We start from the raw sequence: 24,413 nt of genomic DNA, 5'->3' as shown, positions 1-24,413 counted from the left end.
AGGCACCCGTGGGCTCCCACCTTGCTTCATGCCCAGCATCACGAGGCCTCAGCTGCTCCCTGCCCCTTGCACTGCCTGAGGAGCAGGAGGAACACAACCGAGCGTGAGCATCACACACAGCCCGTGCCCAGGGAGGCCTGAGGGCACCCCAGAGCTCTAGCACTGCTTGTGGGGCTCCTCCAGGGTGACATAGGGCACCACAACAGGCCACGAGTCGCTGGGCCAGTATTCCAGCTTGGGCTTGAACGAGGGCATCTCGTAGCTGACGTCGAAGTAGATGACCAGAGGGCAGCAGTACAGCAGGGACAGGGCTATCAGCACGTGCCTGCCAAGGAAACCAAAACTGTGGGTTGGACAGAGGGTCATGGCATGGTCACCATGAGGATGCAGCCCCCAAAGGTCCCAGGAGGGCTGCAGGGAGTGTGGGTCCTGCAGGGTTTGTGCCTGCAGGGAGATCCTGGCAGACTCTGAGAGCTGGGCTGGGGTGGCAGAGGGGACTCATTCCAAAAATTCCCTATTTCCTGACCTGTCTGTCCCAACCGTCCCTGTGCTTTGTGGGGATGGTTCTGAGCGTGCAGCACTTGCCTGCAGGGAGATCCTGGCAGAGCTCTGTGAGGGATGGGGCTGGGATCAATTCCTGGTGGAGCAGGGCTGGGGTGGCAGAGGGGACTCATTCCAACCATTCCCCATTTCCTGGCTGCATTGTCTGCAGGGAGTGTGGATCCTGCAGGGTTTGTGCCTAAAGGGAGATCCTGGCTGAGCTCTGTGAGCTGGGCTGGGGTGGCAGAGGGGACTCATTCCAACCATTTCTCATTTCCTGGTGCAGTGGGGCTGGGGTAGCACAGGGGACCCATTCCAACCATTCCCTATTTCCTGACTGCATTGGCTGTCCCAGCCATCCCAGTGCTTTGTGGGGATAGATCTGAGTGTGCAGCACTTGCCTAGAGGGAGATCCTGGCAGAGCTCTGTGAGAGCTGGGATGGGGACAATTCCTGGTGCAGCGGGGCTGGGGTGGCATAAGGGACTCATTCCAACCATTCCCCATTTCCTGGTGCAGCATTCCCCATTTCTGGGGTGGCAGAGGGGACTTGTTCCAACCATTCCCCATTTCCTGGCTTGTCTGTCCCAGCCATCCCAGTGCTTTCTGGGGATGGATCTGAGTGTGCAGCACTTGCAGCCCCACCTGGGCCGGCACTGAAATGTCAGGTCCAAACAAAGCCCTGCCTTTCAGTTTGGCTGCTGAAAGAACCTCTAGAACATTGTACTTCACACAGCAGCCTGGGAGCAGCCACAGCCCTTTGAGAGCCCACCTGGAGGGACTTCTGGAACCATTCCACTTGCAAAACACTGCTTGGGGGGTGTGGAGGAGGAGAGGGACATTGAACAGTGAATCCTTGGGCTGGGTGAGGAGAAACACCAATAGTGACAGGAAAGGGGGAGAGGGTGGGGAAATAATTTTTCTTTTCCTCTGCTGTGGACCTTTCAGGGCTGGGGTTCCTGGATTCCTTACCAGAAGCTGTGGAAGTAGGGGAAGTTGATGGCCTGCCAGAGCCAGCAGAGCCAGCGGTCACTGATCCAGCTGGTGATGGCCAGGGCCCACCACATCACCATGACCGCGGCCATCCGGTGAACACGCTTGTCATTGCACCTGCAGGACACAGAGAGGGACAGGGAGCACAGAAATCATGTTGGGAGGAAAGGGAGCTGTAAACAGGGCTGGTTCCTGCCTGCACATGCAGCGGTGCAAACCCCAGCAAGCTCCTTCTGGAGAGTATCCCACAGGAGCTGGGGAAGTGTGGCTCTGGGGAGAGGATTTCTGACATTCCGGGGTGAGGATGATGCTGGGAGATGCCAAAGCACTCCTGTCTTTCTCTCCAGACCCTGGTGGGTTCTTCCAAATGCCCCACAAAGGGGAAGGAGCTGCAGAGATGGCAGCCAAGGGAGAGAATCATGGACTCATAGAACTGTAAATGTTAGAAAAGACCTCTAAGATCATCATGTCCAGCTCTTAAACCAGCACCACCACCACATTCAGCACAAAACCCTGTTCTCAAATGCCACATCCACAGGGCACTTTTGGAAACTTCCAGGGATGTTTTCAAAAATGCCCTGTGTTTGAAAACTTCCAGGGGTGATGATTCCACCACTGTCCCATGGGTTTTTGAAAACTCCCAAGGGGGAGAAATCATGGACTCATAGAACTGTGAATATTAGAAAATACCTCTAAGATCATCATGGCCAGTTCTTAACCCAGCACCACCAGCACATTCAGCACAAAACCCTGTTCTCAAATGCCACTTCCACAGGGCATTTTTGAAAACTTCACAGGGCATTTCTGAAACCTTCCAGGGATGTTTTCCAAAATGCCCTGTGTTTGAAAACTTCCAGGGGTGACGACTCCACCACTGTCCCATGGGTTTTTAAAAACTCCCAGGGGGGAGAAATCATGGCCTCATAGAACTGTAAAGGTTGAAAAAGACCTCTAAGATCACCATATCCAGCTCTTAACCCAGCACCACCAGCACGTTCAGCACAAAACCCTGTTCTCAAATGCCACATCCACAGGGCACTTTTGGAAACTTCCAGGGATGTTTTCCAAAATGCCCTGTGTTTGAAACCTTCCAGGGGTGATGATTCCACCACTGTCCCATGGGTTTTTGAAAACTCCCAAGGGGGAGAAATCATGGACTCATAGAACTGTGAATATTAGAAAATACCTCTAAGATCATCATGGCCAGTTCTTAACCCAGCACCACCAGCACATTCAGCACAAAACCCTGTTCTCAAATGCCACTTCCACAGGGCATTTTTGAAAACTTCACAGGGCATTTCTGAAACCTTCCAGGGATGTTTTCCAAAATGCCCTGTGTTTGAAAACTTCCAGGGGTGACGACTCCACCACTGTCCCATGGGTTTTTAAAAACTCCCAGGGGGGAGAAATCATGGCCTCATAGAACTGTAAAGGTTGAAAAAGACCTCTAAGATCACCATATCCAGCTCTTAACCCAGCACCACCAGCATGTTCAGCACAAAACCCTGTTCTCAAATGCCACATCCACAGGGCACTTTTGGAAACTTCCAGGGATGTTTTCCAAAATGCCCTGTGTTTGAAACCTTCCAGGGGTGATGATTCCACCACTGTCCCATGGGTTTTTAAAAACTTTCAGGGGTGATGATTCCACCACTGTCCCATGGGTTGTCCTCATTCTGCCACCTGTGCCAGGCGCCCTTCCTGTACCCCACTGCCTCTCTGCTCCCTCCCAAGCACACGTGGCTGGTGAAGACTTGGTCTCAATTCCCTGTTGAGGACAGAGTCACTGCCCAGCAGGAGCACAGCTGGAGCTTGCAGGTACCCCCTGAGCCCCCTCCTTACTTCTTGAGCTCCTTCCAGGTCAGGTAGAGCAGGTGGAAGGCGATGCAGTTGAGCGCGTAGGCGTTGAGGGTGGGCTTGACAAAGGACATCAGGGTGCTGATCACGGTGGTGATGCCCGTCAGCCAGAAGAAATGTCTCCTGAGGGGAATGGGGACAGAGTGTCAGTGTAGGGGAGAGTAAGGATGGGAAAGGTCCTGAGAGGGGCAAAGCTCCTCCAGCACCTCCCTTCTGTCTGCATGTGGCTGATCTCGGTGTTTTTGGGGTCCTGCAGGGAGGGTGAGGTAGCAGCCCCCAGTGAGTGTTTGACAGACCCAGGGGCTGCTCCTGCACTTTCCTGGGGTGCCAGGGGTGAGGCACAGGGATGAGGCACAGGCAGGGAGCTCTGCACAGGCTAGGGCTGTGCAAACACCGCTCTGGGCTCCCTGAGCAACAATGGGGCTCAGAGGGGCCTTTCACATGCAAATCCCCTTCCCAAGTCCCTGCTCTCCCCCAGCTGTGTCTCCTCGGTGAACTCCTGGTGACCTCCTGTTCGCCATGGGAAGATTGGAGCAGGTCTGTGCAAGGAGCTGGGCTGGCTCAGGGGGCTCCAGCCAGGAGGGAGCATCCTCTGAGCAAAGCCCTGCTGGGTTCCCGTTCCTGCTGCTGTCACACACATCCTTTATGGAAAATCCTTTCCTTAGGATTTTTCCTCCTGAGAAGCTGAGAGGCCTCAGGAACAAAATGTAAACAATGATTATCTGCTGCTGTGGAATGCAACAGGTGCATCTGTGATTGGCTCATGTGGTTGTTTCTAATTAATGGCCAATCATAGTCAGCTGGCTTGGACTCTCTGTCTGAGCTACAAACCTTTGTTATCATTCTTTGCTATTCTATTCTTAGCCAGCCTTCTGATGAAATCCTTTCTTCTATTCTTTTAGTATAGTTTATATAATGTATGTAATATATATATGTATTGTATATGTATGTATGTATATATGTGTATATACATACATATATATAATACATATATATTACATACATGTAATATATATCATAATATATGATAATGTAATATATGTCATAAAAATTTTATATATAATAAAATTTTATATATATCATAAAATAATAAATTTAATATATTGTAAAATAAAAAAATTGTATATATATATGTAATATATATAATGAAATAATAAATCACCCTTCTGAAACATGCAGTCAGGTCCTCATCTCTTCCCTCATCCTCAGACCCCTGTGAACACCATCACATGCTGGTCCATGCCCTCCCAGTGGCCCCATCCTTTCTGCTGGGCTCCTCCTTGAAATGAGGGCTGTGACCACCTTGTTCTATGGGAAACCCCCTCAGCCTTGAGGGAAAGCTCTCTGTGGATGACAGAGGATGCTGGAACAGATTGACAGCACGAGTAATTGAATGTTAGTGTTCAGGAACGTTTCATTTCCTAATTAATTTTGAAATTCTCCATGCAAAGTTTTCCTCTGCAGCAACACAAACACAAACAGCTCCAGCTGAGAGGAGAATTTTGACTTTTCCTCTGTCAGGAGGACCTGATCCTAAATCCCTTCAGTGACCTCAGGGCTGACCCCTTGCAGGGGAACTGTGGGTCACTACACCCCAGTGTCAGTGTCCCATGCCTCCCTCAGAGCCTGCCCGTGTCCCTCTGGTCATACCTGGTCTTGATGCACTTGGGGAAGTAAGCCTGAGGGTACCAGAAGGAATAAGCCACAGCCAGCGTCCAGAGGATGGAGAGCTCATCCAGCAGCTGTCCCACGTAGCTCAGGGTCATGTGGAAGTACATGGAGAAGAGACCTGCAAGGAGCAAGGGCAGCTTGAGATGACAAAGCTCCATCCTCCCACCAGCCCTGGGAGGTTCTTGGGGGCCGTTCCTGAAGATCCACCATTCCCGAAGACCTACCATTCGCAAAGATCCACCATTCCTAAAGATCCACCATTCCTGAAGATCCACCATTCCTCAAGACCCACCATTCCTCAAGACCCACCATTCCCAAAGACCCACCATTCCTCAAGACCCACCATTCCTCAAGATTCCTCAAGATCCTCAAGACCCACCATTCCTCAAGATCCACCATTCCTAAAGATCCACCATTCCTGAAGACCCACCATTCCTCAAGATCCACCATTCCTGAATATCCACCATTCCTGAGGACCCACCATTCCTCAGGGTCCATTCCTCAAGACCCCCCATTCCTCAAGACCCATCATTCCTCAAGATTCCTCAAAATCTTTAAGACCCACCATTCCTCAAGATCCATTCCTGAAGACCCACCATTGCCAAAGATCCACCATTCCTCAAGATCCACCATGCCTCAAGATCTACCATTTCTAAAGACCCACCATTCCTGAAGACCCACCATTCCTAAAGATCCACCATTCCTGAAGACCCACCATTCCTCAAGATCCATTCCCAAAGATCCACCATTCCTCAAGACCCACCATTCCTCAAGAGCAGGGTGTGGATTTTGCTGTTCAAGGTGGGCCGGACTGAGTCAGCCCAGTCACACCATGTGGATCACAGGGCTGGAAGCTGCACATCCACACCTGGCAGCAACCATGGGCTGCAGGCTTCAAACACACCTGGCTGCTTGGTTGCCCACCCGAGTTTTCCCTGTGCTTTGGCCACTGAGACCCTCCAAAGATCTCGTGTTGGGTATTCTGGCAACCTGCCTGAGTTTTATCTGTGCTTTGGCCACTGAGACCCTCCAAAGATCTCATGTTGGGTAGTTTGGCACCCTGTCTGAATTTTCTTTGTGCTTTTGCCACTGAGGCCTTCCAAAGGTCTCATGTTGGGTAGTCTGGAAACCTGTCTGAGTTTTATCTGTGATTTGGCCGCTGAGAGCCTCCAAAGGTCTCATGTTGGGTAGTTTGGCACCCTGTCTGAGTTTTCCCTGTGCTTTGGCCATTGGGACCCTCCAAAGGTCTCATGTTGGGTAGTTTGGCACCCTGTCTGGTCTTCCCACAGTGCTGGCACCCACCTACGAGGATGAGCAGCCCTGAGACAAAGTAGAGGGGCACAGCCTTCTTCTGGCAGTACTGCCTGTTCAGGTACAGCAGCGCAGGGGACAGCAGAAAGAAGCTCACATTGCTGATCTGAAAAACAAGAGGCACACTCAGCTCCTGCGTGACCGTGTTCACAGGGGTCTGAAGATGAGGGAAGAGATGAGGATCTGACTCCATATTTCAGAAGGCTTGATTTATTATTTTATTATATATATTACATTAAAAGTATACTAAAAGAATAGAAGAAAGGTTTCATCAGAAGGCTAGTTAAGAATAGAATAGAATAGAATAGAATAGAATAGAATAGAATAGAATAGAATAGAATAGAATAGAATGACAACAAAGGCAGCTGTCTTGGACTCTTTCTCTGAGCCAGCTGACTGTGATTGGCCATTAATTACAAACAACCCCATGAGACCAATCACAGATGCACCTGTTGCATTCCATAGCAGCAGATAATCAATGTTTACATTTTGTTCCTGAGGCCTCTGAGCTTCTCAGGAGGAAAAATCCTGAGGAAAGGATTTTCCATAAAAAGATGTCTGTGACACTCCTGGGCAAGCCCCATCCCACCCCGTGGCTCAGCGTCTCCTGATCTCCAGCGGGAAGCAGGGGTTGTTCTTGGCACAGGGAGAGGGCAGAGGTGTTTCTGCAGAAGCCAGGCTGGAACTGGAAGGGCAGCTCTTGCTGTGGCAGCCGGCAGCGACTGCAGACACCTCTGCCCTCCCTCTGAGCTGCTGTGGCCCTTTTGGGTGATGCTGGTTTATCTTCAGCTGCCTGCTGTCTCCAACAACTCCTCAGTTTGCATCCACCTCCCTCTCATGCCAAACCAGACCCTCCAGGAGCTGCCTGGGTGGCTCCTGACCCTTCCAGCCACCCTGTGAGGGGTTGGGAGGGTGTGAGGAGCTCGGCCAGCACAGCAAACCACGGTCAGCAAAACATCCTGACCTGGGAGTGGGTGGGGTGGGGAGCAGCAGGATGAGCAGGACAGCAGGAGGTGGGGACAGGCAGCACTGAGGTGACATCCTGTGGTGTCAGGTGTGAAGCCACCTGGCCTGGGGAGGAGAGGTGTTCTGGACACTGCTAATTACATGAGGTCATCAACCTCCCCTAAACACGCCTGGCAAATGAACACAGAGGAATTGTTCTGCTCTGGCTTCCGACTCTGCAAAATTCCTTCTTTGACTGACTTTGATTAGTCTGGGGAGGAGGGGATGGGGCTGAGGAAGAGAGGATGGTGCTGGGAATGAGAGGATGGTGGTGAAGAGGAGGGGATGGTGCTGAGGAAGAGGGGATGGTGCTGAGGAGGAGGGGATGGTGCTGGTGAAGATTAGATGATGCTGGGGAAGAGGGGATGGTGCTGGAGAGGAGGGGATGGAGCTGGGGAAGAGGAGATGGTGCTGAAGAAGAGAGTGCTGAGCAAGATGGTGCTGGGGAGCAGGGGTGGGTGCTGAGAAAGAGGGAATGGTGCTGAGGAAAAGGAGATGGTGCTGAGGAGGAAAGAATGGTGCTGGAGAGGAGAAGATGGTGCCGAGGAGGAAGGGATGGTGCTGAGGAAGAGGAGAGGGTGCTGGGGAAGAGGGGATGGTGCTGAGGAAGAGGATGGTGCTGAGGAAGAGGAAATGGTGCTGGGGAGGAGAGGATGGTGCTGAGGAGGAGGAGATGGTGCTGGGGAAGAGGGGATGGTGCTGGGGAAGATGAGATGGTGCTGGGCAGGAGGGAATGGTGCTGGAGAGGAGGAGATGGAGCTGAGGAAAAGGAGATGGTGCAGGGATAGAGGGAATGGTCCTGAGGAAAAGAGGATGGTGCTGGGGAGGATAGGATGGTTCTGGGGCTCATTCTCTTGCTGGACTGGCTGAAGGTGCCAGTGCTTTGCAGAGAGGAGATGCTGATGGGCAAAATGTGGGAGCTGGGGAGGAGCAGTGAGTGCCCAAAGCCCGGACCTGCCTGCTGGGCCAGGCCTGCTCCACCCTGCAGCACAGGGCAGGGAAATCTGAGCTAATTTAATTACCCTCTGTGGGTTCCTACCTTGCCTTTTCCACCTGACTTTGCAAGCTCAGGGAAGGGATATCGGTGGGGAGCACGGCCTCCCCAGTGAAAATGGTTGTTGCTTATGAAAGGTTGGGATTGTGGTGCTGCATTTACCTGCCAGACAGCTCTCTGGGGCTCTGGAGCCATCTGCTGAGGTGCCATTTGGCAAAGCACCAGCGTGACTTTTATCTCAGCCTCACAATCCTTCTCCTTTCATCTTCCAGACCCCACCCCTGGAATTCGGCATCCACAGCTGGATTCTCCCCCCTCAGCAGCACCAGGTAAACGGCAAAATCAGTGCTGGGATCCCCTGGGACCCCAGTTTATCCTAACAGGGCTGCAAATCACCGGGATGCTGTCATTTCTCTGGAACACGCCCTCTCCTATTCCAGAGGGAAACACAATTCATGCCTAATGCGAGGTCTCTATTCCCTTAAACACCGCAGATTCATCTTGATTTTCGCTAAGGCTTCCACGAGACAAGTTGATGCTCCCATTAGCAGCAGCTCTCGGGGCTGAATGGATTTGTTTTGGATTTGTTTTCCACAGGTGCTTAGAGCCAAATCCCGGCCAATTCCCATTCCAGCCATGAAATGAGAAGCGCTGCTCCCACTTGCACCCTCGAGGTCAAATTGTTCAGAAACGACCGAGAAATCAAACAACAGCCGCGCTTCAAACATTTCTTTTCCCTTGAAATGATTAAGGAGGCTTTTGGGAAGGCAAGGAGAGGGAAAACGCTTTGGGGGAAAGGCAGGAGAGCGCAAGTGCCAGCACGAATTTCAGTGAGGAAACTGAAGGGAGAGGAGAGCCCCGCATCCCCGAGCACCGGGCATTGCAACAGCGCCATTAATTACATGATAGCTGCGTTATCACTTCATTAACTCGGGACGAGATGTGCAAGATCAGATAGCAGAAGGGAGGGATAACCAAGGGAACCGTGCCAATAGGGTCAGGGAGATAAACGGGATTCCGAGTTTGGGGAACAGCTCCCACCCCCGTGGGGGACGCGGGGTTTTCATCACTCCGGTTTGTAAATGCTGACTTTCTGTCTTCCCTCTGGGATGTGGCAAGCTCTGTCTCAGATGTGGTTGGGAGGGTTTTGCTCCCAGGACAGACATTGGAAGTTTTTGTGGAGTTTCTGCTCAGGCTGGGACCCCCTAACACAGATTCTATTTCAGCCTCTGCTCCCTCTGCCCGAGGAGATAAGGGAGATAAGGGAGATAAGGGAGTGGTTTTGGTGTGATAGGACATGTGAGAGCCCCCCTGGCTGAGCTCCCACTCCCCAGTAAATGTGAATTATTGTTCCAGCTGCCTCAGCTGAGCCCAACTATTTACTTCTTCTCCTAGGAGAGTGTCAGAACTCAGTGCATCCCTCTGGGTGTTCAGAGTTGCCCAGAACGCTGCTGGGGGCTCAGAGACGCTGGCACACAGCCCAGAGCACCTGGGGATTTGATTTTGACCTCATACAGCTTTGTATGAGGACATGAAAGTCACAGAAGTTTAAATAGTATAATAATAAAACTATCACAGGGTGAAAATGTAGATTTTAGGATTTTTGGCGTGGGGGTTATGGGGACAAGATGGAGGAACTTGGGCATGTCCAGCCTTTCTTCTTCTTCTTCTTGTTCTCCATTTCCTGCAGTGATGTTGGCACTTCGGGACTGGTTTAGAGTAGAAGTGCACTGTCTAACATAGGTGATGGGTATTGGGAATTAAGTGTAAATATATTATATGTAGTTTGTAGTATAAAAGGACAACACAGAGTGCCTGTGGCTGCCCTGCTGAGCAGATCTCGGCTGGGCAGAAAGAAAATTTTATAGATAAGAATTAATAAACAACCTCAAGAGCGAAAAGTGAAGAGTCCAGACTCGTTCTTCAGACACACAAGCTGAAACAGAGACACCCTGCACATCTCAGGGCAGCAATTAACAACTAAGCTCAGGAGAGGAGAGAACAGAAGCTGGGATCAGCAACACAGCTCAAATCCTGGAGCATGAACAGGATCATTGGGAACTGCCCAAATTCTGCAGCTCCAGCCTGAGACAGAGGGACAGAACCTGCACCTGTGGCAGGTGAGATCAGCCTCCGATGGGGTTTGGGGCAGGGGGTGCTGGTTTAAGCACAGGCTTAAACAGGCTGCTCCTCACTCACAGAATGCGCAGAATTCACAGAATTCACAAAATTGACAGAATTCGCAGAATTCACACAATCCATAGAATCACAGAATTCACAGAATTTACAGACTTTACAGAATTCACAGAATGCACAGAGTGGGTGCTCCAGCCAGGCACTTTCTGCAGGGGAAGGAGATTCCTGGCAGGGAAGGATTCAAGGGTTCATTCAGGGAAGGACTCCAGCCTGAGACAGAGGGACAGAACCTGCACCTGTGACAGGTGAGATCAGCCTCTGATGGGGATTGAGGCAGGAGCTGCTGGTTTGAGCCAGAAGACAATAAATGTCTGGGTCACTGAGTCACTGCAAATGGAGCTCTGCTGCTGAACTGCATCCAGCCATGAGCCACCATGTGTTATTAGCTACCTCAAGGTGCTGTTTACATTCTTTTCTCATACCCCTGGTGCTTGTTTCCAATAAAAAGCATCCAAGGCAAGCAGGCCAGAGAGAGTGTGGCTGGCACAGAGCAATCCCCAGCAGCACATTTGGCACAGAGCAGCTCTGCTCCGGCCCCAGGCAGGGCTGGGAGGAAGACAGTGAAGAGGATGCTCTGTGAGGAAAGCCTGCTGATTTAGTGAGGCTTGGCTGGGTTCCCAGCTGGCCTAAAACTCCAGAAAAATGAGGTAAATGTTGGTATAATTAATTCAGGGCAGTAACAATTGCAGCAACCTGAATGTGGGGAACAAATGAAGGGGGAGAAGGGAAGATGCAGGCTGGGAGGATCACAGGATGATGTCCTGTCACAGACATCTTTTATGAAAAATCCTTTATTTGGGATTTTTTTCCTCCTGAGAAGCTGAGAGGCCTCAGAAACAAAATGTAAACAATGATTATCTGCTGCTGTGGAATGCAACAGGTGCATCTGTGATTGGTCTCATGGGGTTGTTTCTAATTAATGGCCAATCACAGCCCAGCTGGCTCAGACAGAGAGCCTAACCACAAACCTTTGTTATCATTCTTTGCTATTCTATTCGTAGCCAGCCTTCTGATGAAATCCTTTCTTCTATTCTTTTAGTACAGTTTTAATGTAATACATATCATAAAATAATAAATCAAGCCTTCTGAAACATGGAGTCAAATCCTCATCTCTTCCCTCATCCTCAGACCCCTGTGAACACCATCACAGTGCCCTGAGCCCCAGAGCTCTATAACCCTTTCTATAATCTAGATTTCTATAATTATTTAGGGCACATCACAAGGAGATTGATCCTGGGCGAGATCCCAGAGCAGGAATGGAGGTCCCTGTGCTGCTGCAGGGTTGAAACCCAGGCAGTGCCAGCCAAGGATGGGACCCAGGCAATGCCAAACAGGCTGTGCTGGGTGAAAGAGAGACCCAGGCAGTGCCAGCCAAGGATGGGATGTAGGCAGTGCCAAACAGGTTGTGCTGGGTGAAGAAGTGTCCCAGGCAGTGCCAAACAGGCTGAAGGAGGGAGCCAGGCAGTGACAAACAGGCCATGCTACTCAGGAATGGTCCCAGGCAGTGCCAGCCAGACTGTTCTGGCTGAAGGAGGGTCCCAGGCAGTGCCAGCCAAGTTTGGGTCCCAGGCAGTGCCAAACAGGCTGAGGAAGGGACCCAAGCAGTGCCAGCCAAGGATGGGACTCAAGCAGTGCCAACCAGGCTGTGCTGGGTGAAGGAGGGAGCCAGGCAGTGCCAGCCAAGGACGGGATGTAGGCAGTGCCAAATAGATTGTGCTGGTTGAAAGAGTGACCCAGGCAGTGCCAGCCAGGCTGTGCTGGGTGAAGAAGAGTCCCAGAAAGTGCCAACCAGGCTGCAGGAGGGTCCCAGGTAGTGCCAGCCAGGCTATTCTGGGTGAAGGAGGGAGCCAGGCAGTGCCAGCCAAGGATGGGATGTAGGCAGTGCCCAACAGGTTGTGCTGGGTGAAAGTGGGACCCATTCAGTGCCAGCCAGGCTGAAGAAGGGACCCACTCAGTCCCAGCCAAGGATGGCTCCCAGGCAGTGCCAAACAGGTTGTTCTGGGTGAAGGAGAGACCCATTCAGTGCCAGCCTGGCTGTGCTGCTCAGGAAGGGCTGATGCCCATCTCAGTGATGTTCCTGCCCAATTTCGGTGACAAGGCCTGGCCCTGAGCACAGCACAGCGTTGGGGCTGCTGTCAATGCTCAGATAAGGGCAGATTTCAGGAGGGTTTGCCGCTCTGTCACCCTTTGTGTGGGCAGGGGTCACCAGCCAGCCCGAGGCTGCCGTGGCAGGGTTGGGCTCCTCAGGAATCACATCCTAACACAGAATTGTTTCCCTCCCTTCCTGCACTGGCACTCTGCTGATCTCCTGAGCCTGGCAGAAAGGACAGCAGTGCAGGGACCATGAAAAGCTCTTTCTGTGCTGAGGAAGAGGTGCTCAGTGTCACACAGAGGAGAAAAGGGCAAATCCAACTGCTGGGAAAAAATCCTGCAGGGTTTGCTTGTCCATATCCCTCCCTATGTTATACAAATACAGATATTGCCCTCTTGCATCATGCAATTATATGGATTCTGCCTGGGAATTCAGCATTGAGAGATCCTCATTTTTTTCTGAATTGTATGTCAATATTTGCCTTGGTATTGAAATCAGACCTATTTCTGTTGGGCTACTTCATCACACAAACATCACTAAACTTTTTTTTATCAGGTTATAAGTTAAATTCATTAGATCACTTTTTTTTTTACCTGCTCCTTCACTGATGCTCTTGCATCTTTGAGTTGCAAAATTTCAAGTTCTCTCTCTCCCTCAGTATCACATTCCTTTGTATCTGCACTGAGACATGCATTGGAGAGCTTTTCCTCACTGTGCCTGAGCCCCACACAGTGAGAATTCATCCCAAGGGTGTGGAATGGGAACCTGGGATGTGGCTGTGGCTCCTCCAGGACTGTGAACCTGGGTGAGACGTTCAGAATTTAGAAACCTGTGCCACAGAATGAGAGCCAGGCAGCTGAGAGTTAATGTTTTATGGGAATTACAGCTCCTACAAGGATTAGTCATGCATCTGGGCACACACCAGCTGGTGTCCAGCAGAGGACTCAGGCACTGAAGTGCTTTTGAAGAGCTCCTGAGATAGCTGTTGGTGTGATAAGAGCTCTGAGCTACTTTGTAAGCCTGGTGTCAATGGTATCTCAGCTCCTGTTTAAAAAATGCTGCCTTGTGTATCAAACTAGGATATGAGGCAAGTTTGCCTCCTGGAAGGAAGGAATTCACACCAAAACCAAACCCTTCACTTTCAGGCAGTCAGCCCCTCTCCAGTGTTAGCAGCCACTCAAACCCAGAGGCTTTGGGCACTTCCAGCTGCATTTAGAATGGTTTGGGTTGGTTGGGACCTTAAAGATCATCTCCTTCCACCCCTTACCATGGGCAGGGATATGTTCCACTGACACAGGTCGCTCCAAGCCCTGAAATCTGAGATGCTGATGTGAATGTTGAGTGATTTCTGCATCTCCTTGCTCATTTCCCTGCTCTGCACTGAGATAGCTGTTGGTGTGATAAGAGCTCTGAGCCACTTTATAAGCCTGGTGTCAATGGTATCTCAGCTCCTGTTTAAAAAATGCTGCCCTGTGTATAAAATTAGGACATGAGGCAAATTTACCTCCCAGAAGGAAGGAATTCACACCAAAACCAAACCCTTCACTTCCAGGCTTTGTGCTCTTGGTGGCAATCAGCCCCTCTGCAGTGTTAGCAACCACACTCTCAGAGGCTTTGGGCACTTCTAGCTGAATTTAGAATGGTTTGGATTGGTTGGAAAGGATGTTAAAGATCATCTCCTTCCACCCCTTGCCATGGGCAGGGACATGTTCCACTCACACAGGTCGCTCCAAGCCCTGAAATCTGAGATGCTGATGCGAGTGTTGAGTGATTTCTGCATCTCTTTGCTCATTTCCCTGCTCTGCAGTTCTGAGCCCATGCAGCAGCAAACAGCACAGAACACCCATCTGGGTGCCACAGGGGAGCAGGGTTTGCTCTGGACAGGCAGATCTTTCTTTGCTGAGTGCCTCAAAGAGCAGTGAGCACACACAGCCCCCTCCTCTGAGACCCTGGAGCCTGCAGGACTCGGGCTGGGCAATTATCGTCATTACAGGTAATTTATTAAAAACAGGAAATGCTTTGGAGAAAAAAGAGGAAGAGCCATTTCCATGAGAACAAGATCTTCTAGTGTTAGGCAGCAATTGCCAAAAGCTGTAAACAAGGCCTGTGGAAGGCTGTAAATCCACATGCCTCACACCCCTGGCAGCCTTTAATTGCTGTGAGGGAGCAGGACATGCTTGGAGAGGCTGCTTATCTCCAGCCCTGTGCAGGCTGATATGGATGCTCCAGCCAAGGCACTGGCACTAGAGGCAGCCTGGGTGATAAAGGATCACAGGAGGTGAAACTGGCTCATGCTCTGAGCCCAGTTCCGTGTTCCCAGCGCGCCTGACACGGTTCATGGCAGTGCTGCCTCTCGTTTTGCCACTCCTGAGCGTTCAGCCGGGATATGTGAGCCCTGTGTGGGGCTTAGCCCGGCTGGCAGCGGAGCTGCAGGACTGGTATAACAGGATCTCACAGATCTGGGTTGTCAGGGAGCCCTGCCAGAGTTTTCTCACTGGGAATCAACCCCACACACACACAACACTGAAATACCCCTGACCCCAGCATGTTTTGGGGAGCAATTGTTCCAAGCAACAAAAACCCCCTGATTTACCTGAAGCCCAGAAATTGTTCCCCACACCAGCACCCTCCAGCACCAGGAAGCTCAAAGGAGCGAGGAGGAGGACAGAAAGCAGAGATGTCCCATGCTGTGAGGGCCCCAAAAGCAGCTCCTGGGCGCCTGGAGCCCCAATGTCCCCGAGGCACTCACGGTGTTGTAGTACTCGGCGATCACCGCCGAGCGCACGAAGTTGCTCTCACACCAATCCACCTCGGCACTCTGGTAGGAGAAAATGCTCGGCATCCTCAGCACCCTGGGGGAAAGGAGAGCAGCAGGTCAGTGCTGGGCACGGGGGAGCACAGGGCTGCACACACAAAGGGGACCCAAACAGCTTTTCTTTGCTCCTCACACATGTGGCACCAGCACAGCGCCTTACCCAGCTACCAAGGGCTCATCATGCCCAACACACATCCTACTGCTCAACTGTTCCTCTCTCCCCTCAATGCAGAGGTTGCAAATTGCCCCAGAAAATGCTCTTGGGCTCTGAGGATGGTCACCAATCCATGGCTTTAACATCTCTCATCAGGTGCTGCCGCTGCCACGGGACTCTTCCCCATTTCAGCCCAGTGCTGGTCACCTCATCTTCTCCCTTCTCCTCACTTTCTTTGTGACTCAGACCTTCGTGCCAGGAAGACTTCCCTGTGCTCTGAGAGTTACCTCTGGGGAGTGGACAGCCCTGCAGGGGCTGGTGCTCCTTGGCTCTGCTCTCCACTGTCATTCCTCAGCATCTTCCCAAGGGCTGGAACTCGGCTGGTGGCAGCTCAGGCCTGGAGCTCCAGCACAGAGCCCGGGCATTGCTGCAGTGCTGGGGCACTGGGAGCACTGGGAGCACTGGGAGGTGCCTCTTTGCTCTCAATTGGGGTGCACTCCCAGGCAAAGTCCACCACTGGTTTAACGTGAGAGGGGTTGGAGTTTGACACCTCCAGCAGGTTCTCAACTGCCAGACCCAGCCTCTGGCAGCACTGCAGCTTCAAAATGGGACTCCAAACAAAAACAAAATCTAACCTTCTGCCTGTTTTATTCCCCCATGTCACCCTGGTTTTTTAAGATTTTCTAAGCCTTCTGATGTTAACATTCTTGTAGTGAACCTTCTCACACACTTTCTGTAAATAACTCATTGTTTTGCACTCCTTTATAGAAGAAGAAAAAGTTGATGGACTGTTAGTTTGACCAGTGTCATTGGAGAGGTGGCACTGTCACCCTCCAATCCACTGTCACTTTTAAAAAACTATAAATGTTAAAATCAAAAAATAAACCTCCCTTTTCCTTCACCTTAAGAACAGCAGTGTGCGCTTGTGTTTTTTCGTGTCCTATAGTGATACCCCCACTATAGGAAAAACTTTCCTGTCCTCATTGTTTCTCAGCACTTTCATTAATTTAAAAAAGCACTTTTCATTATTTTGATCAGAAGTTTCCTATTTGCTATGTATTTTTTTTCAGATCCTTGTGACTTTAGAGCTGCTATTGAAGACAGCTGCCAACCTTAGAGGCATCTGGAAGCACCACCAAACCCATGTTATCTGGATTTTTGGTACAAAACAGAGACAGGGATCCCCTGGAGCTGAGCAGTTCAGTCCCTGGATGCGGTGTGGGACTAACCCAGCCATCCGTGCTGCTCCAGCCCTGCAGAGTGAGCAGCTTTGGGGGGGACACCAGCCAGGTGACACTGCCCCAGTGCCATCTCTGAGCTCCCGAGACACTGCTGGCAAACCGCTTTTCTTTGAAAACTTTTAAATCTCTAATGCAGGGAAGGGAGGTTTGTCTCAAACCCTCTCATCCGTTGGTGATGTCCTTGAGGAGAAAATCCCCATTTGCAGTGGAATGAGCTGAGCCACCGCCGTGTCCAGCAGTGGCCTGGGTGTGCGGCAGGGTGAGGCTCCCTCAGGTGCCTCTGCCTCCCTTCCCAAGCAGTTCAAAGGGAGGGAACACAGGAGTGCAGCACAAACGAGCTCTGCTGCAGCTCCTGCTCCGACCAGCCCGACCGACCCGAGGGTGAGCTCTGCTCTACCCATGGCCTCTCCTCAATCCAGGCTGGCTGGGATCACAGCAGGCAAAGAGGTGCCAGGCAGGAGGGTTTGAGGGCTGAATCTTTGCTCTCCTGGGTTTCCATGTGCTCCTTCACACCCCAGGCACTCTCTCCTCATCCCTCATCGCTTCTACAGCGATGCAGGGTGGAAAAACAATCAGAGCCAGGATGGGAAATCCCAGCTCATGGATAAAGAGATGTCAGTGGGGAGAAGGAGAAGGAGAAGGAGAAGGAGAAGGAGAAGGAAGAAGAAGAAGAAGAAGAAGAAGAAGAAGAAGAAGAAGAAGAAGAAGGAGAAGGAGAAAGAAGAAGAAGAAGAAGAAGAAGAAGAAGAAGAAGAAGAAGAAGAAGAAGAAGAACAAGAACAAGAACAAGCAGCAGAAAGATGGAAGCAGTGATGGAGTGCCCAGCTCTGGCTGCTGGTGTCTCCTCCCAGCCTGCCTTACCTGCGATCCCTGGATGGACCAGCGCTGCTTCCACACGCTCTGGGAGCTCCAAGGTTTCCAGCAAAGCTGGAGCAGCAACCTGCCCTGCCTCTCTAGCTCCGGAGGAATGCCCACGGTGTGAGCTCACCAACAGCAGCCGCCAGAAAATCCCCTCTGTCCGTCCCTAGGGAAAGAGCTGGGATGGGACAGGAGTCATGTGCACCCTCCAGGCAAAGCTGGGTCCCCACAGGAAACATTTTGGCTGGAGGGGTTTATATCCGTGCCCCCAGATGGGCAGGGGCAGGGAGGCAGGGCAGGCAAGCGTGAGCTGGAAGGGTTGGAGGAGCAGGGGTGGAAATGCAGCCTGAAATCATCGCAGTGCCCCCGGGCAGGCTCCCTGCGCAGGCGCCGCACCCAAACCTGGCCCTGCTTCTCCCAGGGGAGGGAACATCCACACAGCATCCAACAGCATCCAACAGCATCCACACAAACTCCCCTGCACCAGCAGAAAACCCAGTCCAAAGGTTTTCACCAGAAAGTGTTGAGCAAGGCGATGCTGCCTCTTTAAATTCAAGCCCCTTCTCCGCTTTGCCCCCCAAATGCTGTTTTATTATTGTTATTATCAAAAAGAATGTTGTTATCAGATCTCACTCCTTCTAGCAGGTTTATTTTGTTGTTTAGTTAAAGAACTATCCGAACAGGACACCTTTGGGTGACTGCTTTGCAAATATTTTCCGCCTGGAACCTCATTCAGGCGTTCAAGAAATTTGGCAGCAATTAAACTTTTCCCCCCCCAAAACAACATTTTTTTCCTTTCGTGTAGAGTTGAGAGAAATATGTTGTTTTCTTAAACATGAAACTTATTATTTGGCCACTGCTTCCTGGTGGAGACAACACAGGCAGGGTGAAACCAAGTTCTAAGGTTCCTGTCCCTGTTCTTGTCCTTGTCCCTCCCTTTGCTTTCTGAAGAGTAGGGATCAAGCCTTTGCCATGGGGAGAAGCTCTTTGGGAATTTCAGCCATTTATTTTCCTTCTCCTGTGAAAAAGAGCATCCCTGGGCTGTGCCAGGGCTTACAAAAGCCTCACAAATCCACCTGGCTTTGGAAATGAGGGTAATTAGCACGGTGTTGCACCATGGTGGAGCCTCCATTACCTGTCACCAAGTCCAGGATTAGCGTCCTTCTAGGATAAACTTGGAGCAGAGGATCCGAGGGGATCCCACAGAGCTGCTCCCACCCCTGGATGGTGAAGGATCTGGGATGGATTTGCTTTTTATTCACTTGGACTCTGCAGGCTGGACACTGAGCTCCCAGGCTGACAGGAGCTCCCCAGTTCCTCAGGGAATCTTGTCGCAGACATCTTTTATGGAAAATCCTTTCTTTAGGATTTTTCCTCCTGAGAAGCTGAGAGGCCTCAGGAACAAAATGTAAACATTGATTATCTGCTGCTGTGGAATGCAACAGGTGCATCTGTGATTGGATGTGGTTGTTTCTAATTAATGGCCAATCACAGTCAGCTGGCTCGGACTCTCTGTCCGAGACACAAACCTTTGTCATCATTCTTTCTTTTTCTATTCTTAGCTAGCCTTCTGATGAAATCCTTTTTTCTATTATTTTAGTATAGTTTTAAAGTAATATATATAATAAAATAATAAATCAAGCCTTCTGAAACATGGAGTCAGATCCTCATCTCTTCCCTCATCCTCAGACCCCTGTGAACACGGTCACAGAATCTCAGTGAGAAACCAGTGGTAACTTGCCCATCCCACTGGGAAGGCGGCAGAGATGGATTTGGGATGAAGATCCCACACAGGTGATGCCTGTTCTGTGTGAACATCTTTGAAAAGAATGAGATTTCCCACCCCAAAACCTCTTGGGGTGAGCGAAGCGTCCAAGCATCCCTGCTACATCCTGTGCCAGCAGTGGGTGAATAACTGGGGAGGGTGTCACAGCTCTGCACCTCCCCTGATTCATCAATAACTGGGTCATAAAGGGAGCTTGGCTTCCTGCTGAGTCCTCACTCCACACTCCTGCTGATGTTTACATCCTCCTGCCTGTGGTCAGCAGGGCCTGGGGCGCTGAGGATGCTGAGGATGCTGAGGATGCTGAGGATGCTGAGGATGATGAGGATGGGCTGGGGACAGGAGGGTGCCCAGGCAGCTCAGGGTGAAACTTCTGGGCCCTGTGAGAGTAACACAGAGACCCCCCCCCCCCCCTCCAGTGCTGGCTCTGCTGAGGCCCCACCTCAAATCCTGGAGGGAAATTTGGGCTCCTCATGATGAGAAGGACCTGGAGCGTGTCCAGGGGAGGGAATGGAGCTGGGGAAGGGTCTGGAGCCCCAGGAGGGGCTGAGGGAGCTGGGGATGGCTCAGCCTGGAGAAAAGGAGGCTCAGGGGGGCCCTTGTGGCTCTGCACAGCTCCTGGCAGGAGGGGACAGTTGGGGCGTCAGCCTCTGCTCCCTGGGTACAATCAACAAGCCAAGAGCAAACAGCCTCAAGTTGCTCCAGGGGAGATTTCAATTGGAAATTAGAGGAATTTTCTTCACAGAAAGATTGTAAAGCATTGTCATGGGCTGCCCAGGGCAGTGGTGGAGTCACCACCATCCCAGTTCTGCTGCTGCTGCTGCCAAAATCTGGGAAAAGGGGCCAGTTTGGGAAAATCCAATTGCTTAACTCGAGGCTAGTCCTACCTGCTCTGTCCTGTGGCACTGTGGATTGAGATTTCCACCCAAAGTGCTGCTGAGGAGGGATTTTTTTAAAGATATACCAATGACAGGCACTGTGGTTCAGGGCCACGTGTGTTTATTTGTGCTTTGGCTGCTGTGGGCAGAGGGGCAGCAGCAGCAGGGCAGGGAGGATGAGGTGGGAGTGCTGGCATCCCACATTGCCACTCAGCACAGTGAGTCACAGCCCTGGGGTGCATGGAGACAAAATGACTCTGCTCCATCCTCACAGGGCGAGCCAGGAAGGGAATTCAGGAATTCTGGATCATTTCTGCCCTGCTACAGCACTCTGTCCATGCCCAGGAAGCCTCCATCCCACTGCCATCCTTCTTAGCTTTTAATATTCAAATCCAGAGCTGCAATTTCCTGCTTCCAGGTATAAAAACCACAGGCAGGTGAGCTGGGAGCTTTGCTAATGCTGAACAGTCAGGTAATCCCTCTCCTTCCTGGCTCCAAAGGGCAGCATTCTGTCCTCTGCCTGTGTAATATTCTATATTTTGTGGTAATATTCTACAGCAACAAGGTTCTATTCAAGTAGGTGCTGGCTGGAAAGGAAAAACACAACAAAAACCAGCTTGGAAGCTGTTTCACAAATTGTGGTCAGGAAGAAATAACAAGAGCAGCAGGAGAGGTGCTGATGCTGGATGTGCCAAATGGGAGCATTTGCCTCTGTTGCTGCCTCAGAGCCCCTCAGTGTCAGAACTCAGAAAATCCCTCTGGGTGTCCAGAGTTGCCAAGAACCCCACTGGGGGGCTCAGAGACCTTGGAATGCTGACCAGAGCACCTGGGGATTGGATTTTGACCCCTGGAGCAAATTACCAGCTTTGTATGAGGACCTGAAAGTCACAGAAGTTTGAATGGTGTAATAATAAAACTATCACAGGGTGAAAATGTAGATTTTAGGATTTTTGGTATGGGGGTTGTGGGGATAAGATGGAGGAATATGGGCATGTCTAGTCCTTCTTCTTTCTTCTCCTTGTTCTCCATTTTCTGCAGTGATGTTGGCACTTTGGGACTGGTTTAGAGTAGAAGTGCACTGTCTAACACAAGTGATGGGTATTGGGAATTCAGTGTAAATATGTTATGTGTAGTTTGTAGTATAAAAGGACAACACAGAGAGTGCCCTGTGGCTGCCCTGCTGAGCAGATCTTGGCTGGGCAGAAAGAAAATTTTATAGATCAGAATTAATAAACAACTTCAAGACCGAAAAGTGGAGAGTCCAGACTCGTTCTTCAGCTGTGCGGGCTGAAGCAGAGACATCCTGCTCATCTTGAAGCAGCAAATATCAACAGCAACCCGAGACCTCAGGGGCAATATTCCCACTCCTTTCCCTTCTGCAGAGCTGCAAATATCCCTGTGTTTCCTCAGCAGGCTCCAGGCAACCAAAATCCAGCAGCAGCAGCAGAAAGAGCAGCAAAGGCAGGAGCGCCCCACGCCAGGTGTGGCTTTGGAGCCTCCAGTGCCTGAAACACCTGCTGGCTGCAACACCTTGTGTAATTCAGCCTCCACAAGCCTTGTCAGGCCCCACAGGGCTGGTCCCAGGGTCTCAGCAATGAGAGACTCCCCAGCAATCCCTCAGCGCTGAGCAATGTCCCTGAGCAATCCTGCACTGCAGCCCAGGAGGCTTTGTCAACCCGAGCACCCCGGGCTTGTTTTGAAATCCTGGCAGGTTCCAAAGCAAATGCCATAATTGCTGATGGTGGCAGTGAGAACAGGAGTGATTAAAGGACATTCTCCCAGCGCTGTCATCTGTCACATGTGAGGTGTGAGGAGAGGCTGGGGCTTGTGTAACTCCCGTGTTGTCTGACAACATGGTGTATATCACAAGTACGGAGTCAAAGTACGTTCTTTATGAAGTTCTAACTTGCTTCAAGTGAAATTTAATGATTTCATAACTTTTCAGGGAAACACATGGTTCATCCTTGATCAAATGCATGTGTTTTGTAGCCCATTGGAGAGTGATGGTTATCAGCAATTTAACATTTAGCTATCCCCCTTAATCCTGCACTGAATGACAAATTGACCACTGGGAGCTGCTGGGCCTGCAGGGGCTGAGTACAGCCCTGCCCCACTCTCCTCTTCTTGGAGAATAAAATATCTAAATCAGGAGATTTCATCAAGAATCACCTTCATCTGGCCATGCACAGCCCTGCCCCACTCTGGAGAATAAAATATTTAAATCAGAAAATTTCATCAAGAATCACCTTATTCTTGGACATGCACAGCCCTGCCCCACTCTGGAGAATAAAATCTCTAAATCAGGAAATTTAATCAAGAATCACCATATTCTTGGCCAAGCACAACCTGGGTTTTCTCAGCCCCAGGGCTGCCTGGAGTCCCAGAAGGTTTTGGATTTAGCAGCCACAGATTTTTGGAGGGAAAAATTTTAGCAGCCACAAATTTTTGGAGCCCAGAAGGTTTTGGATTTAGCTTGCCCATGGATGCTCTCATTACAGTGTTAAAAACCAGGATATTAGAACAAACGCTGTGAATTAGGGGCAAATGCAGCTCTGACTGAGCAGTGCTGAGGGAGGCTCCTCTCACCAAACCTAACCACTGCAGCCAGCAACTTTATTTCATAAAATCCTCAAATAGTTTGGGTTGGAGGCACCTTGCAGCCCATCTCATCCCCATAGGCAGGGACACCTTCCACCACCCCAGGCTGCTCCTGGCCTTGACCCCTTCCAGGATGGGACATTTTCTGGAGTGTTAACTCTGAAGAGAAGTGAAAAATGGAAAGGGATGCAGAGATGCCGGAACTCATTACATCCCTCCAGGTCTCCAGAGTTGCTGAGGACCTCATCAGGGGGCTCAGAGACCCTGGCACGCTGCCCAGAACACCTGGGGATTTGATTTTGACCCCTGGAGCAAGTTGCCAGCTTTGTATGAGGACATGAAAGTCATACAGGTTTGAATAGTGTAATAACAAAATTATCACAGGGTGAAAATGTAGATTTTAGGATTTTTGGTATGGGGGTTATGGGGAAAAGATTGAGGAACTTGAGTATGTCCAGCCTTTCTTCTTCTTCTTGTTCTCCATCTTCTGCAGTGATGTTGGCACTTTGGGATTGGTTTAGAGTAGAAGTGCACTGTCTAACACAGGTGATGGGTATTGGGAATTAAGTGTAAATATGTTATATGTAGTTTGTAGTATAAAAGGACAACACAGAGAGTGCCCTGTGGCCGCCCTGCTGAGCAGAAAGTAAAATTTTATAGATCAGAATTAATAAACAACTTCAAGACCGAAAAGTGGAGAGTCCAGACTCGTTCTTGAGTTGCACGGGCCAAAACAGAGACATCCTGCCCCCATCCTGCACATCTGGGGGCAGCAATTAACAACCAAAAACCCCAGACAGAGAAAGTTCCTTTTAGCTGGGGCTGAGGCTGCAGCTCCCCATCCCAGCTGGCAGCAGCTCAGGGCAGGAGCTGTGCTGTCCCACGCTGCAATCCCAGCGTGGTGCAAAGCTTTGGCAGGAGACCCCGGTGCTTTGTGCAAGCCCTGGGAGAGATTTGATAGCAGAGACTCAACAAGCAGCCCTGGGAACCCGAGACTCCTTCAGGCAGGGCTGTGCCTGAGCTCTCAAGGAGGAGCCCCCAGCCCCTCTGTGCTCCCTGGGCACAGAGCAGGAGCTGCTGCTTCAGGAAGGGGAATTAGGGCCTGAGGAAGGCAGACAGAGGTTTGCCTCCTGCCCCATCTTCTGGTGGTCAGTGGTTTAATACTCCCTTAGCTCGAGGTCCTGGGCCATCCTGCAACCTGTCAGGACAGGCCAGTCCTGCCCATGCTTATCTGAGCCTTTTAAAGATTATTTTTATGGTCATAAAAATAATAAACTTCGCTGCAGAGCTGATAAGAAGAGGAATTGAACCTAATGCAGCAAGGTTCTATTTCAGTAAGTGCTGGCTGGAGAAGCACCTCCTCTTAGAATCCTGGAATGATTTGGGTTGGAAAAGACCCTAAAAATCTTCCAATTCCATCTTCCTGTCA

The 24,413-nt window shown here is 50.8% G+C and overlaps 1 protein-coding gene across 1 annotated transcript; it reads right to left on the bottom strand.

The window, feature by feature from the left end:
- Positions 1–156: 156 nt before the first annotated feature.
- On the bottom strand, positions 157–15,499 carry ACER1 (alkaline ceramidase 1). Its single transcript, XM_054291222.1, has 7 exons — positions 15,407–15,499; positions 6,362–6,476; positions 5,054–5,177; positions 4,058–4,072; positions 3,374–3,514; positions 1,511–1,648; positions 157–325 (listed from the first exon to the last, which is right to left on the bottom strand). Exons 1-7 carry the CDS (start codon positions 15,497–15,499, stop codon positions 157–159), a joined length of 795 nt encoding a protein of 264 aa, XP_054147197.1.
- Between the last annotated feature and the right edge of the window lie 8,914 nt (positions 15,500–24,413).

The sequence above is a fragment of the Melozone crissalis genome, unplaced genomic scaffold (assembly GCF_028551555.1).
Source record: "Melozone crissalis strain CALT ecotype California unplaced genomic scaffold, PUWL_Pcris_2 ptg000088l_1, whole genome shotgun sequence".
NCBI lineage: Eukaryota > Metazoa > Chordata > Aves > Passeriformes > Passerellidae > Melozone > Melozone crissalis.
The sequence above is the reverse complement of the archived record's forward strand: the minus strand, read 5'-3'. Positions and strand labels throughout refer to the sequence as shown.